Below are 16,515 nucleotides of genomic sequence, written 5' to 3'. Positions count from 1 at the left end.
CTTATGTTTATGGGTTTGCAGCGTTGTGTATTGCGAAGTATCCTTCGATTTGCCAGTCCTATGGCTTCTGGCTTCAAAGATACTGTACGTGCTTACGTCTTCGGGTCACGCAGTAACCTTTCATCCCTTGCAGGCGGCGCTTGTTCGGAGTTTTGAGTTGGTTGGTCTTTTGTGATCTGACGTAAATTGTGTTTACATTGTTGAGTTTTTTTATACTTTTGTTAATATATTTTTTTTAAAACCCAATTATACATGTATTTCTTATAATTATATACCCGAAAATGTTTTTTTTTTCTAATTAATTACACAGCTGAAAAAAAACCGCAGGCCTATTATTGTTGAAAACGAATGTTCCGAAAACATGGCTGATTTTACTACAGCTCTGTCCAAAGAAGGCTGGTAAGCAGCTGTGCATTTTCATGTTATTACAGAAAATTAATTCTGTGTTCAAATCTAAAACGTTGTTTATTTAATTTCTTCAATATAGGGTAGATTGGAACAACCTAAACATATGTGTCGACTCGCGTGAAGTAATAGGCTATGTACATCTGATATAGTATAGTACTTGTCAATTGTATTAGGGTTAGTTCTGAATTATTATTATTATTATTATTATTATAGATTCGTTTTGGGTTTAATGAGTTTTAACGTTCTGTCTCCTTCCTTAAAAGCGTGCACAAGTTGATACCTACGTGTAGGGTGTCTTGTCATTAGTTTACATTACCACAGTTATGAGGTAGATCAATTTCACTAGGTTCTGTGTGACGTGTGTTCAAGTTCCCTAAATAGCATCGTATTCTGCACATTCACACAGCGCCCCAACATACACATCATGTGCCTCCTCATCGTCCTAGTTGTTATTAATCTATTTAATAACCGTGCATCTTAAATCAGCTGAAAGATAAACGCACGTTTTTATGTGCCATGCTGGTAGTGTACTGTGGGAAAGTCCCTTCACAACAATTCGATCACAATTAAAAAGTTAAAAAAAAAAAAAAAAAAAATTCTAATAATTAGATTATAAAAGAGCATTAATAAAATATGTACTCAGTCACCCACTTATTCTACATCAAAACAGAAAGCTATGTGGCTTCCAGACACTTCCCGAAATGTCCTTGTTGTAACATGGGGACCAAAATAGACTGCAGTAGACCAGAAGCATTCCAGCTCAACTGGATATAATTCTGGAGAAGTGTTTCATTCATTTTGTTATTGCTACATAATCCACATTTTGATGACTCCAACATGATTTTTCATGACCTAAATTACATTGATGCAAGGTCAGCTTGATCTTGATGAACTCATACACATGCAAAATGTTTATTTTGGTTTTCTTTTGTTTTTTGTGTTTTTTTTTTTTTTTTTTAAAGCATTCCATTTTTAACCACTTTTGTTCTTGACACAGGTGTCTTTCAGATGAAGGAATTGAAGCCTGCACAAAATCTGTGGACAATGTGCTTTTTAACGACATTATCAGGATTGCGCTTAATGTAGGTATAGTAGCTGTGCTGTGTCTGTCTATATGTGCATAAGTCAGTTGCATTGCGGATCACTGTATCAAAGTGGTCAGTGTTTATTTATGCAGTGTTTTTTCACAGAGTCTTTGGCAACCTCAAATTTCAACAGGCATTACAAGAAACATAAGAACATAAGAATAACATAAGAAAGTTTACAAACGAGAGGAGGCCTTTCAGCCTATCTTGCTCGTTTGGTTGTTAGTAGCTTATTGATCCCAGAATCTCATCAAGCAGCTTCTTGAAGGATCCCAGGGTGTCAGCTTCAACAACATTACTGGGGAGTTGATTCCAGACCCTCACAATTCTCTGTGTAAAAAAGTGCTTCCTATTTTCTGTTCTGAATGCCCCTTTATCTAATCTCCATTTGTGACCCATGGTCCTTGTTTCTTTTTTCAGGTCAAAAAAGTCCCCTGGGTCGACATTGTCTATACCTTTTAGGATTTTGAATGCTTGAATCATATCACATTGTTTTTTAAAACTAAAAGTCAGTTTGCATCACTTAAATGCTGTTTTATATTGCTAATGTATTATTTGGCACTGCTTTTTGAAAATGTGTTGCGTCTAGAGTTATTGAACAGCCGTTCCAGTGGTGATTGCATTTGATATTTTTTAATTGAAATATTACTATGACTGCTACTTAGTAAATGCTGTATGTAATTTATAGTGATTGTGCTTTCTTTCTGGTGAATTGTTGTAATGTGTTGGAACCTTGACATTAAAAAAGGTTCTTCGGAAGTAGCTTAATATATTTTTGCTTTTTATTAATTAGTTTATTTGATTTACATTTGGGGTGTGATTGGGATAAAAAGTTGTATACTTGAATCATGTAAAAAAAAAAATGATATTGTCAGTTGCCATACACTGAAATAACTAAATATACAATTGCAGTATGATTATATCAAATGTTTTCCTATTATTTTTTCATTTTTTTTAGAGTGATCTACGATCAATTGGCAAGCCATTTCTGCCAAGTGAAATTAACAGTGGAAGAGTGGAAAAGGTGAGTAAAATAGGTATTAATAAATATATTTATTTAACCAACAACTTGCATAGAGGAATACAGTCAAACTTTATTTTAAGTGGACAAATACAGAAAAAAAATATGATGTGCTAATGTATGGATTACTGCATTTTTAAAATGCTGAAGAGATCAGGTTATAAAAGGATAACCTGGTGTTTAAGTCAAACTTGAAGACAGGTCTTCAGAAAATGAACGCACATAGTTGATAGGTCCAACTTGTAATTCAAATTCCACCACCTGGACAGTGGAGGTGAACGAAACTCTGGTTGGTTAATTCCTATGATAGTGAATGACGATACTATGTAAGTGCAGCGCCGCAGGTTATTCTGCTTGTTGCTGCAGGTGACACCAGGCAGATTGCAGCAAGATCTGGTCCACCATCATTTCTCAAGTGAAAATAATTAGGAGTCATTCCACTTCAAATGGACCAGTGGTCCCCACCTTACCATCTCAGATTATTTTGATATTCAAGATAGATGTACCTAGAAGTGTTTTAATATATTAAAAAACTTCTAGGCAACTCCCAATTATTTTTGAAGTGATGGGCCTATAACGGGGGGTGTCCATGACGAATGAAAACAAGCACTGGAAGGTTTACAGTGTTGTGGCAATTTTAGTTTTGTCCAGCCTTAGTATTTTATGTTGGATTGAACTTTATTAAATCTACACAACATCAAAGTTTACCATTTAATCGTACAGGATTTTTAGGTATGAAACTAATGAATAGTTTTTTTTATTTTTTTTTAAGCTTGAAGGCCCATGCATTCTTCAAGTACAGAAAATTAGAAACGTGTCAGCTCCTAAAGACAATGAAGAATCACAAGGTGCTCCAAGGATGCTACGATTGCAGATGACAGATGGTCATACAAACTGTTTGGGAATAGAATTCAAACATCTCTCCAAAATAAGGTGAGGCGGAAAAAATATTTAATTGACATAGGGTCTCCCATTCGTTTGCCAGCTGTATTTTATAATTCTTTTGATAAAGTTTTATAGTGGTTATTGGCTGGAGAAAACTATTCAATAATCTGTCTGTGGATGTTTTTTTGTTTTTTTTTTTGTTCACAAAAACACCAATGTTTAATTTTTATATAGGTATTCAATAATGTAATGTCCTGTGGTTTTATACCAATACCATAACCATGATGTGCAGTGATAAGAGTCCCAAAGCATACACTGGTTCAGGACTTTTATATTCATCTTGAACAACAATACTTACTAACCGCACTTGTGTGTTGCCTTCCGAAAACTCAGGTACAAAATGTATGTATATGCTTTAATCCATAGATTTTTGGCTATGTTGTGTCTCAAAGCTCATTTTCTAAGTTAATATGTGGTGTTTAGGGGGTCTCTTATTATATAAGAGATGTCATCTTGTGCAGTGTGGGCGAGAGGCTGCTCAAGCTGTGAAAAGTGACATGTTTTATACAATACGAGACACCCTACACATAACATATTAGCTTAGTATAAATCACACAAATGAAGATTGTACTCAGGAATAGCTTTAAAGTGAAAAGTATTTTATTTAAAACATACATTTTACCTACCCCAGTCGTGAAGTGGGTCAGTCTAAAATCAGCATGTTGTGTTGAGACTATAGTATATATTTAAAACAAAAGCGAGCCGGAAAAACATGTTTTTAAAAGTTTGTAGCGATTTCGATAATATTTTCTTTGGAAGAGCAAGTTAACTTTATCAGCATTTAAAGAAAGTGAAGGTATGTGGTTTTGTTTTTTTTGTTTTGATTTTTGAACATTGGAGTTAGGTGTAGTGTACTATGCATGGCATGACATCTGTACACAGGATAAGATGTACTGGAATTTTGGCAAATACTTTAGTGATTGGTTGATTTCTGATATGAGGTTTATGTGAATAACAAAATCAAAGGGTATTTTGTGTACAGTGCCACTAGAGGGCACTGTTGAGGTAGAAATGCAATCCGATTATCAGGATGTGGTCTGAAAACTGATTTATTTTACAAGCAAGAGGAAGATAGCTGCTTCACTTGCAAGCCATACAGTATTCAATTCTGCTGAATACTAATGGTACGCTAAAATATAATCTTGTTTATGCATAAAAAAGCATGTGCGTAACTGTTGCATGAGAGATTTATATTTATCAAAAGTCTTTATATATATTGCTGATGACTTTGCACATTTAAATTTGATGCTTTATGGATGTATAATCTTATGCCAGTTATACCACACAGTGACAGATTAAAGAAAGACATTGGTCCCGTAGTAGAATTTTATAATATTTTATTAAGATATTTTACATCTATCCTACATTTTTCAATTTATACACTACACATGCTTTCACAGGGATTATTTAACACTGAAGAGTGTGCAAGCTTAAGAGCAATAGTAATGTTTTCATAATTATTTGCTTTAGTTGGTAGTGAAGCTCTTGAAACCTCTGTAGTCCACAACAGTGGTTTAAAAAGTAACTCAGCAGTGCTACTGAACTTCATTTAGAGATCTCCAGCTCATTCATCTTTGACATGTGTTTTTTGATTTTATCAAAATTGTGAAGTTATTTTATATTATAGTATTAATTACATGTTTGCAGTTGAGACCTAGGCAGATATTTAATTGACAGAGGGTTCCCATATTTTAATGTTTTTCTTTTATAATTCAGTCCTAGCTTTTCCGGTTTCAAAATGAAGCCTAATGACGGTTTGTCTTTGTTTTCCAGTTTAAACACCCCCCCTGGTACGAAAGTAAAGCTTCTGGGTACAGTGCATATAAAAAATGGCTTTTTGCTTTTGGATGACACCAGGATTATTGTCCTTGGAGGAGAAGTTGATCATATGATAGACAAATGGGAGTTACAAAGGGTAAGGAACACAACTATTGTACCTGTTCTGTGATACATTAACTCAGTATGCCATGTTAATTAAACCAAGACAAAAAACAAACACTAAATATAGAAACCGTACTTATCACAGCAGTTATTTATTACCTGGTTTAGTGAGTCTTCGTGCTGTCAACAGTAGCTGGCATTTGTTTCTTACTGTCCACATCTGCATAGTTTCTACTCAGGCATCTAGTTGTTACTTGTTGGAAACAAGTGATTTGCATGTTAGATTTAAGTGAGTGTAAAGGAACTGCCCACAGAATCAAAGATAAGGTTACTGGAACTTTTTAAAAAGTGGCATCTATTTTCAAAGGAACAACATTGAGTATGTAAAGTAGCCCTGGGTTCAATAGGGAAGACATTCTTTCTTTGCTGCAGTTTTTTTGTATGTTTCTTACTGTTAACCTTTTGTATAGAGTACAAGTGAAGGTCTAATATTTGTATTGGCTTGATGATTTATTTATTTATTTATTTTGACATTGATTGATGAAGAAAAGTTAATCATTGTGCTATTTGTATTGTTTTCCACTTTTAAGAGTTTAGCAAAACACAATAGAAGTAATATTGGTGCAGAAGGTGGACCACCCCCGTTTGTGCCTTTTGGCCAGGTAATTTCTTCTTTTTTAAAATAAGTACTGTATGTACACTAATTAAAATCATGGGTTCAATGTTTCAAGATATTTATTGATATTATAAAGAGCATATACCTGCCTGCTCTCCATTAGTAACACATATTCTGGAGTCCTAATACATCGTAAAGGATACTCCTGGTAGAAGAACAGCAACTATGCTCTTATAAAATAATAATAATTCAGGATTCGTCTTGTGCCTCACAGAAATCTTAAGTCGTATATTATACCATAACTAGCATTATATGGGTTATGGTTCCATGTTAATGATAAAGAAAAACAGACTTTGTTGAAAAGCTTTTGCAGCACTAAGAAGTCTTCTCTTTCTAAGAAATGTGTTAATCAAGAGCAAGTGGACACCAGGGAGCTGGATCAAAGGAAGACACTACAGGTTACAAATATTGTTAAGCCTGCAGATGAAAATGATGAATTTGAGAAGCAAAGGATTGCTGCCATTGCAGAAGTGGCAAAGAGCAAAGAGGTAGGTATGAAATAAATATTCCCAACCTTAAATCTAGGTGATTTTTGCATCTTTTAACTGCTCTAAGTAAAGTAAAAGATGACTGCATCAGTGTAATAATCTAGTCCAGCAGTGATATTTTAAACTAAGCTGCCTCTTGTGCATTTTCTAGGATGTTTTGACTTGCGCTAAAGGCAGCAAAATGTTACTGATATTCAGTATTGTGTATACTATTATTATTATTATTATTTATTATTATTTATTTCTTATATACACATGTATTTGAACTATTTCAGCACTGTGTAACGAAAACTGGACTAAAGCCAATTAAAACGGTTTCAGTCTTACAAAAAGTGTCATATAAAAATGATATTTGAGAATACCTAGGCCTGTTAAATTGTATATTATTATTTATTTATTTCTTAACAGACGCCCTTATCCAGGGCGACTTACAATTGTTACAAGATATCACATTATTTTTACATACAATTACCCATTTATACAGTTGGGTTTTTACTGGAGCAATCTAGGTAAAGTACCTTGCTCAAGGGAACAGCAGCAATGTCCCCCACCTGGAACTGAACCTACGATCCTCCAGTCAAAAGTCCACTACTCCACACTGCTGCCCCGAAGGGATTTGAAGGGATTTGAAGGGATTTGAAGGGATTGAAGGGATGTGTTCCCTATACTGAACCACCGGTCTAAAAGACAATCCAGATGAAGTTAGGATTTCTCCACACTGTACATTAATTAGACTATTTGTTGTGTGTGTTATAATTGATTATTTATTTTTTCCTTCAGTTTTTGTCCTTTTTATAAAACAAATTGATTTATTTTTTCTCCTTCCTTAAAGATAAGAACTTTTGGAGGCGGAGGAAATGCTGGAAGCAATCTCAACACCATCGGTGTAAGTTACAAAAGCAGAGATACATTCCAGAGAAAACGAGAGGAAAAACCTGCATGGATAGAAGGCCGCTCTGAAGGTGTTTATCGAGAGTTGGTAAGAACCAAAATGCTAAAGGGTGTATACAAACTTTATATGTATATATATTTATGCAACGAGTGTTATTTGTGCTAAGCATAAAATAACGTGTCATATCAATAAATAACATGTCATGCCCATCGGTGGGTCATTCACAAAAGGCAAACAGTAAGCACCTAAGACGGATCTATTTTCACTGTTTTTTCAGTACTGTAGTTAAAAAAAAAAAAAAACCCACCAAAAAGTTAAATGTTTACAAAGATTTATCATTCACTTCAAACATTTTAAGCCAAATCTGGACCCTTTAAAATACAAATAGAAACCATCAGAATGAAAATAAAGTAACATTGACGCCTGACTGCCTGCTTCGCTGCTACAGGAAGCCCAACCTGCTATTAACTGATGTGTGAAAAATGATGCAACCCCCCACCTGCATTGTGACTCTTATTCTTAGGTCAATTTGATTCAATGTAAAATACAGATTAAATATTCCTTTCAATATATTCACTACAAAACGTTACAGATTAAATTGACTTTTCACATGTACCCTTTCTGTGAGCAGTGTATACAGTGCTACCCTGTTATAACGCGGTTGTCGGGGTCTATAATTGGAGACAGCGTTATTTGTGTTTCGCATTATAATGAGTATTGGCATTCCCAAAATGATTTACGATGGCCAAATTAATAGTGTAGCGTACCGTGGAAAATGAAGGGAAGAGAGGCCACACCAAAAAACAACAAACAGTAGAATAGAAACTGCTATTCCACCAGTTTAAAGTTTACACCACGCTTATTTAAATGGTATATTTTTTTCTAATAAATGTTGTAAACTGTAAATAAATAACAGAGAATCCAAGAATGTTTATACACACTTGTATTGTTTGTACTTGTTTTGTAACATTAACTGACATTTTGTTTTTACTTTTAGAAAAAAAAATACAGTGCAAGCACAGGAGCTTTATAATTAGTATATGTCCCAGCTTCAACTTCAATGGGTTTAAATGCGGTAATGTAAAACAACAATAAAACCCAACGTTTGTGAGTCAAATTGCATTATGGGGGAAATGGGAGCCACAACCTTACCGTGTTATAACCGATTCCGCACTATAACGGGTCACGTTATAACGAGTTAGCACTGAATATATCAGTGACTATTACTTTCCATTTTTGACAACATGTAAATTCAAAACAATTTCCTTCATTTTTTGACACCATTTGAAATGCATTAGTTCTTGAATTCTGTAAAACAGGTAAGGGTCAATAGGGATCTGTGTTAAATTTGGAGAATGGAATGTCTTTTGATATTCAGATTGCGCCTTTAGGACTTTAAATTGCAGTAGCAAAGTATATCAAAATCTACAACAATCTGAAATACCTGTTTTCATAGACTTATGGAATGCAAAAGCTGAAAGCCTTTTTTTATTTTATTTTTTATATATATATAATGTGCTATCAGTTATATAAAATTAAATATTAAGCAGAAAATTGTAATAAAAAATGAGCTGCACACTTTTATGATCATAAGAATTCAAAATTATTTAGAATTTTGATTGTACATAGATGCCCTCAGCTGTGTGCATGATGTACATACTATTCATTAGCTGAGATTTTGCAAGGCATTTTGATCAAGCTTGAGAGAGGTTATGCTACAGTTATATTGTCACTAGATGGCGCAAGAAGTTCACAATCAATTAACAGCAGACAAGCAACAATGGATTGAATACTAACCTGTGTCAGTTCAGAAAGATTTGATGCAATAGAGTTTATGAAACTAATGACTTTGGCTTTTATCAACCGCCTGTCCTGTCATAATGAAATGTGGTGTTTCACAAGCTGTTTTGGATGATTGAGTTATATAGTTTGCAGGAAAGTGATTTTAACCACTAATTGATACCACAGGAATTCTGCAAAATAATTTGCTGTTTAAGCAAAAGTGAAAGTAAATTCAATTTTATGATACCAGCATCTCTGCATCTGTTTTTATATTAAGATTAAAAAATGTGTCTCTATTGCGGAACAATATAACCAGTCAGAGGGCAGCAGTGTGGAGTAGTGGTTAGGTCTCTGGACACTTGACCGGAGGGTTGTGGGTTCAATCCCAGGTGGAGGACACTGCTGCTGTACCCTTGAACAAGGTACTTTACCTAGATTGCTCCAGTAAAAACCCAACTGTATAAATGGGTAATTGTATGTAAAAATAATGTGATATCTTGTAACAATTGTAAGTCGCCCTGGATAAGGGTGTCTGCTAAGAAATAAATAATAATAATAATAATGACTGTATGCACTAATAACGTTATATTGCTTCATATGTTTAGTTTTGTTAAATAGGTTTATTTTTATATGTGGGGTTTCCAGCAGACTACATGTTTTGAAATATGACCATTCATTATACTCGGTACACAGTTGTATTTTTTTATTCTGTATAAAAAAGTTATGGAATCAGGGATGCTTTGTTTTTTGTTCACAAAATCTCCCATTTCCAGTTTTGTTTTTATTTCTTGTATTTTACAGGTGGATGAGAGGGCTTTAAGAGACATAATGGAAATGGGTTTCAATAAAGAAGCTGCAAGACAGGCTCTTATGGATCATAGCAACAACTTGGAAGCTGCACTAAATTTTCTACTAAACAGCAATAAGCCGAAACCTGCTCAGGGACCTCTGCCAAGAGGTACTATAAATACAAGACACTAAAGTATTAACTGAAAAATAATCCATGACAGTAATTTAGCTCTGTGTATACAAATCAAATTTTAGAACAGGAACGTAACGTAATGAAAAACTGAGACATTGAATTAACTCTACATACGAGAATACCAGATAAAGTCATAATCAGCTGCCAAATATAGATGTTTTTGTTTCTGCAGGAAAGGGGCGTGGCAGAGGGAGGACTAGACCAGAGGATGAAGATGAATTGCTGGGTGGTAGACCGTCTGGCCCTAGTACATTGTTTGATTTCTTGGAGTCAAAGATGGGTTCTTTCTCTATTGAAGGTATATACCAACCCCTCCTGTTTTCGATACCAATAATGACTTTCGACTATATTCTAATCAACCTGTACTGATTTGCAGTTGTGCAGCTGTTGTTAAATATTCCCTTATTTTACATAAGCGGGCAAATAGGTTCCAGTCATAATGAATTGTACTAAACTGCCTTAATACCTCTTTTGGGGTATAGTGGAGGTGCCTATGGATGTCACACTTTTTAAGAAATCATTTAAATGCTACTTGCATCTCCATTGGTCCATGCAATTTAAAGAAATTTCAAATTTGTTGAAGTTTAACAAGTTGTTGACAGCATTTGAGGACAGGTATAGTGGGTGAACAGCAGATCACACGGAGGACAGCCAAGGCAGAGCAAGTAAAATGCAGCATCGATGAACAATTAGGTAGCATACAAATGAGTACAAACATTATGTTTCTGTTTTTGTATAATTTTAGTGGGTTTTTTTTCTTGTATTTTCAGCAGTTGGAAGCAACTAACTTGCTCATAAATTGGCACCCAACATTTTTGGCTTAGGAGCCATTGGCTCCTTGGGCAAAAAGTTTGTCTGGAGCCCTGTTGTTTCTAGCAGTATTGAGTGGTAGGGAGAAGTTGTGCTGATTATGTTTAATTGTTTTATAATTGTATTTGGCTGTGGGTTGAATTGCAAGCCCCAGAGAAATGTTGCATACAAGGAGGATAATTAGCACTGAGCTGCTGCATAACCTCTCGATTACAAATGACTATTTTAAAGAAAAACACATTGGAGGCTTTCAGTTCATACAATTTCTTTTCAGGTTAGAGAATACACATTTTGCTACACTACCTTTTGACCTTTGATCAGTGAAACAGATTTGGATTATTTCTTCTAGCCAGTTTTAAAAATAAAGAAATCAATAAATATATACAAATTGCCCCATTATTCTCCCTAATCAATCCACATTGTCAGTGTTTTAGGTTTTTCTTTTCAGATTGTTGCCATTCTTTACATCTTCACATATTTAAACCAACACCTCTTGCAACCACATTAAAACATAAAATAAATTATACTGCCTGTAAAACATACTCAAGTGAAAGTTTTTGTGAGACACATGTTCAACATCAAACAGATGGTAAAGCTTAATTGAAGGAATTAAGAAAAGTCTAATAAAGGGTCTGTTAGACAGCTCTTAATTCCTTCAAGATCAATGTTTGCAGGCAGTGTTGATAACATACAGATGGGTTGTAGGGATTGATACAGCTGGCATGTTCACTAATGAAAACCACACTTTTTTGTCATGTTACAATTGTAAAATATCCACCCGAAAAACTTTTTTGAAATCTTTTTCTTATCAGTCGTTGTGCTTTGTGCTCTGTGAACAAGAATTTACATCAGATCTAGATATTTGCATATCATTTATATAATTGGTGGCACAGTTAACCCATTAAGTGCCATTGTCCTCATTTAGGGACTGGAATCTTCCTGTTTTAATTTTCTCTTTAACTATATTGTTAACGGCAAAAGTTAAGTCTAAACGTAATGTATCAAATTACATAAATACAGCTTGTGTTCTGATTTTTTTCAAATAAATATTTGGTACTTCTGTAGTATTAATCTTCCAGACCAGGTGTTCTGTGACTCAACATGAATGCATCAGTGTGTCTTATTTGATGCAATCATTTGGGTCTGAAAGTACATTACATCAGCCTGCATGCTCAAGCCTAATTTGCTTCAGGAGATTGAGTTCAAAGCCCTGCCATTTACTGAAATGATAAAACATCAGGAAGCTCAAGTAGGAGCATTTAACCCAGTTTAACTCGGGCATAACTATTCATCAATCACTGCAAAGTTTGCGATTTAATCCAAAGCCATGCTTGTACTGTCTTGTACTTATTTGGTCATCCTGGAGAGTGAAATTGTCCCCATCCCTTCACTACCAATAACAAACCATCTGCTTCCCCTAATGACTGACTTGCTTTGTAGCCTGTAAGATGTTTTGACCTTAAAAAAAATTCTGGAGGTTTACGATCTGGCTGTGCGAAGTCGCCGGTCTTTGGCGGGGATTCCGAAGGGAGGGTTGCATTGGCTCTGCTTTCTCCTCTTTGCGCTGCAGCAAACCCTGCTGGCTAGGCACCCAGTGAGCTCAGAACAGAAACCCGCAGGGCTGACCTTTGTTCTCTGGAGGCTGTTGGCTCGTTGACATCTGCTCTCGAGTTCCTGGGTGTAAAAGAGGAAGCTACATTGGTCGTGGGATTGAAGGACGTCGGCTGAACCTTCAGTTCTTCTGAGCTGTGTGGGGAATTTCTGCGGTGAAGGGAAAAAATAATTGGACATTCCAAATTGGGGACAAAATCAGTGGTAAAATAATTGGGCACACTAAAATGAAATGACATAGGAAGCAGAGCAGTAACACACTTCCTGGAAGGCAAGTCAAACAAACAGAACATTCTCTAACTTATTGCATGTCATGTTTTAAAATAAAAATAAATGTTTCCTATGTTTCTTTCAAAACCGCACGTTTGAGACCTATGCAGTGAAAGTGCAAAACAAGTATGTTTTATGAAATTATTTTGTTGCCTACAACCACTTTAAAATTGTGAATTCAGTGGTATTTCAAACAGTGTACACTCCTCCTTTATTCATATTATGCTATAAGAAGACAGTGGATCGGATTTACTGTGAAGTAATGCACAACAGGGTTTTATGATTCATTTACCCATCTGGTTATTTACTGGTTATTTATCTCTTTTTGCCTAGAACCAAAAAGCCAATCTACACTGAACCATCAGGCACAACAGAACAAGATATTTTACCCAAGCAAAGACCATTGTACAAGGGAACCCCAGGAACCCATGCAACCAAAATATCCTCAAAGAAATGAAGTGAGGCATCAAAGAAACGACAGACCACCGCGATTCCAAAAAGATACTCCACCCGCCAGGCTAGCTCAGGAAACGTCTGCCCCATCAAGGTGGAGTGCTCCTGAAAAAACAAACTCTATAGGGTCTGAAAATAGGACTGAAGGGAGAAAGAAGGGAGGCCGAACTTACTCTACCAATGTGAGGCAAAGAGAGCATGCACTATCAGGCACTTCCCCACAGAATGAAATGTTTGTTAAAAAGAGTCTATGGGATAATACTATGCAGAACAAATCCATGGAATGCAGCAGTGAAATGGACCTCAAAGGAAATCCAAGTCGTGATTACAAAATAGAAGCAAATCATCAAAAGAGAGGAAAATATGACAAGCAGAGCACAGATAATTATGAAAGAAAATCAAAAGCCGTGGATAATGGAAACTTCTATAATTCACGAACAGACAGAGACACCAATATAGCAAATGACTTTGGTACTGTTAGAACAGTTGTCAACACTCGCAATGTGCAAAATGGAGAGTCAGAGCATTCTCACCATAAAAGAAGTGGACCCATAAAGAAGCCAAGTACAAACTCTTTCAATGATCATGAAAGCAAGAATGCTTTTTATAATTCTGGACCTAAAACAAGGTCAGGGCCAATCAAGTCTGAGAAAGCTTTTGAAACCCCTTATGTTTCTTCAGAGTCTAACCGTTTGCAGTATGATCATTGGAAGCCAGGAGACCAGTGCCTTGCCCTTTACTGGGAAGATAATAAGGTAAAAAATAAAAAAATATGATTTTACTGAACAATTCTTGTTTTATTCTCCAAAAAATCAGTGATAAATCAGGAACCATCTTAACTAATTTCTAATAATTATATATTAATAGGACAGTGCTTTAACATTACTTGATTGGCATTTAGATAATTTTGTAGTCTTAATGTGCATGTTAATTAAAATAATTTGTAATTGTTAAAATATTTGATGTTTAAAATATAATATGAAAAATGTTAGGCAACTTTTGTTGGCTATCTAATGCCATCCATGATTTAAGGTAATGATACTTAAAATAAATATGATTTATTTTTTAAAATTGCTTAAATCAAGTCTGTTGCATACTGTGCTTCATAGGCTTAACCAGTGAAAGCTCTTTGAAAATTCAGTTCTTGAAAACCGATATAAAGTATATTCTTTGTTCTCTCAAGTTTTACCGGGCCAGAATCAATGGAGTTCATCCTTCAGGAACAACAGCAGTGGTTGTGTTCAGTGATTATGGGAACTATGAAGAAGTGTTGCTCCATAACGTCAAGCCCATTGAAGCTGAGACATGGGTAAGTATTCTGTTTGTTTGGAAAATATAGGCTACTCCCTAGGCAATTTACACTTTCACAAACATTATTTAGAGGGGGGCAGCAAAACAATGGAATTGGTACGAATATTTTTAAAAGAAAAGGATGCTCCTTGGTACAACTTCACCCTAGTAGTCTAAACTGACAGTTGAATCACCTTGATTAGTTTACAGTAAGAAAAGAAAAGCAGTAAACATTGTATTGCAGGTTATGTATTATGGGAATTTTCAAACACCATACAAAAGAAATCCTGGAAACTGCTAAAACCAGTTCAAATAAAATTCTTAACACGCAATTTGAATACATTGTACAAGCAAACCGATTAAGACTAAACACTCATTTAAAAGTGGTTGTTTGCTCACAGGAAGAAGATGACGTGTATTATGAAAAGTCACTAGAGTACCGTGGAGGTGGGGATGGGCAGCCAAGGCGCACAAGGCCTACACAAGAATATTATCAGCCGCCTAGAGCTAGAGACTGATGTGTGAGGAAGAATTAAAGGTACAATGGAATATGACTGATCAACTCACAGTATCTTACCTTTAGTAAACCTTAAAACCAACCAACTAACATAAGGGAAACAAGATAACACATTCAGAGAATTCAATACTAGGGGGAGGTAATGCCTGGTGCATCTGGTGTGTCTTTTAGGAGCACACCAGTTACTTCACATGCACAGCATTTATTTATAAATAAACACGCTTGAATATCAACAAGTTTGTTCATTTTATCAGTCACATTTTTTAAAACTCAGTTGACATCATGTTTTGCCTTTAATTTTTTCTATCACAAAAGTTACATTTTTTCAATGCCCCCTAAAATTAGTTTGAAGTTGAACAAGTTGAAGGTGGCTAGGGGAGTGCCAATGAGCATTGCCTGCATATGCAGTCCGTCATTTCAGTTTGTACACTATTGGGGTGGGATTCAAAACTAAAGCCACTGCCTCTCTACATCTATATATAGTGGTTCATATGTGTTTACTGTTTTATGCCTAAGTGGGTGTTATCTGCACCATATAATAACATCTAAGCTTGAGAAATAATTCTAGTGAGTTTAGTGTGTTTAACAATTGTTTCTGTAGGTTCATGCAAAGGTTGCATTCCTTTCTTGAATCATCTATGGAAACCCCAAATACAACACCAAATCCCTATAAAAGAATATGGATTGGGTGGAGTTGGGTATTTGTCTCCACTGTGCAATTGTATTGTATAATCTAAACTAAGGAGCATACTGTAGCTCTAACCATATGCATTCATTTGTACAAACAACATAGCAGGTTGCTTATGTTTTTTTTTTTTTTTTTTTTCTCCCCAAGGTCGCTCATTCAAAGAAACACTAAAAGAAGCACAACCTTAATGCTGAATAGATCTTTTCCTCTAAAATTCTGACACCGTTCTTCCACGTTTGGTTGAAGTTGTGTTAAGAAGTAAACATTTTCAAAAGGGCTTTCGCAAATGGTGGGTAAACTAACAAGGGTAAATCAAAGACATTGTACGAAGCACAGAGCTTTTTGTACATGAAGTAGATGTGTAAGAGAGTCTTAATAAAATGCAGTGAATTATTGTGATTCTTTGTTTTGTTTACGTCAAAGCACATATAATTGCATGTCAACTATGTTTTGAAAAATAAGTCTAGTTTCACTAACACAATGTGAATCTTAATTAATGGTGCAAGAGTGCAATTTCTCAGGGTTAAATGCCACTGTTTTTGATTGGATGATAGCACTTGACTTTCTGTGCAAGAATGGGCCCTGGGGGAAAACAACTGATTCACAGGGTATTAACCAGTAGGGGTCGCTGAAACATAATAAGGTGAACAAACACCAAACAGACTACATACCATCTACACAAAACGCAGAATGTGTTCCCTGGGTTCTTTATATAC

The 16,515-nt window shown here is 35.3% G+C and overlaps 1 protein-coding gene across 3 annotated transcripts; it reads left to right on the top strand.

Annotated features, from left to right (window-relative positions):
• Positions 1-96: 96 nt before the first annotated feature.
• LOC117406998 (tudor domain-containing protein 3-like) lies at positions 97-16,198 on the top strand. 3 transcript variants are annotated; one of them, XM_034011518.3, is made up of 15 exons: positions 101-181; positions 311-399; positions 1,406-1,490; positions 2,452-2,517; positions 3,287-3,447; positions 5,233-5,374; positions 5,931-6,002; positions 6,355-6,504; positions 7,337-7,483; positions 9,980-10,136; positions 10,333-10,458; positions 13,185-14,059; positions 14,488-14,613; positions 14,996-15,132; positions 15,947-16,198. In XM_034011518.3, exons 2-14 carry the CDS (start codon positions 362-364, stop codon positions 15,110-15,112), a joined length of 2,262 nt encoding a protein of 753 aa, XP_033867409.3. In that variant the 5' UTR covers positions 101-181; positions 311-361; the 3' UTR covers positions 15,113-15,132; positions 15,947-16,198. The 3 variants fall into 3 exon arrangements, with proteins under 3 accessions (XP_033867410.3, XP_033867409.3, XP_058885345.1); XM_059029362.1 differs by having other exon boundaries at positions 111-160; XM_034011519.3 differs by lacking the exon at positions 14,996-15,132 and having other exon boundaries at positions 97-399.
• The last annotated feature ends 317 nt before the right edge of the window (positions 16,199-16,515 follow it).

The sequence above is a fragment of the Acipenser ruthenus genome, chromosome 8 (assembly GCF_902713425.1).
Source record: "Acipenser ruthenus chromosome 8, fAciRut3.2 maternal haplotype, whole genome shotgun sequence".
NCBI lineage: Eukaryota > Metazoa > Chordata > Actinopteri > Acipenseriformes > Acipenseridae > Acipenser > Acipenser ruthenus.
Note: the sequence above shows the minus strand (reverse complement) of the source record. Positions and strands in the feature narration are given on the sequence as shown.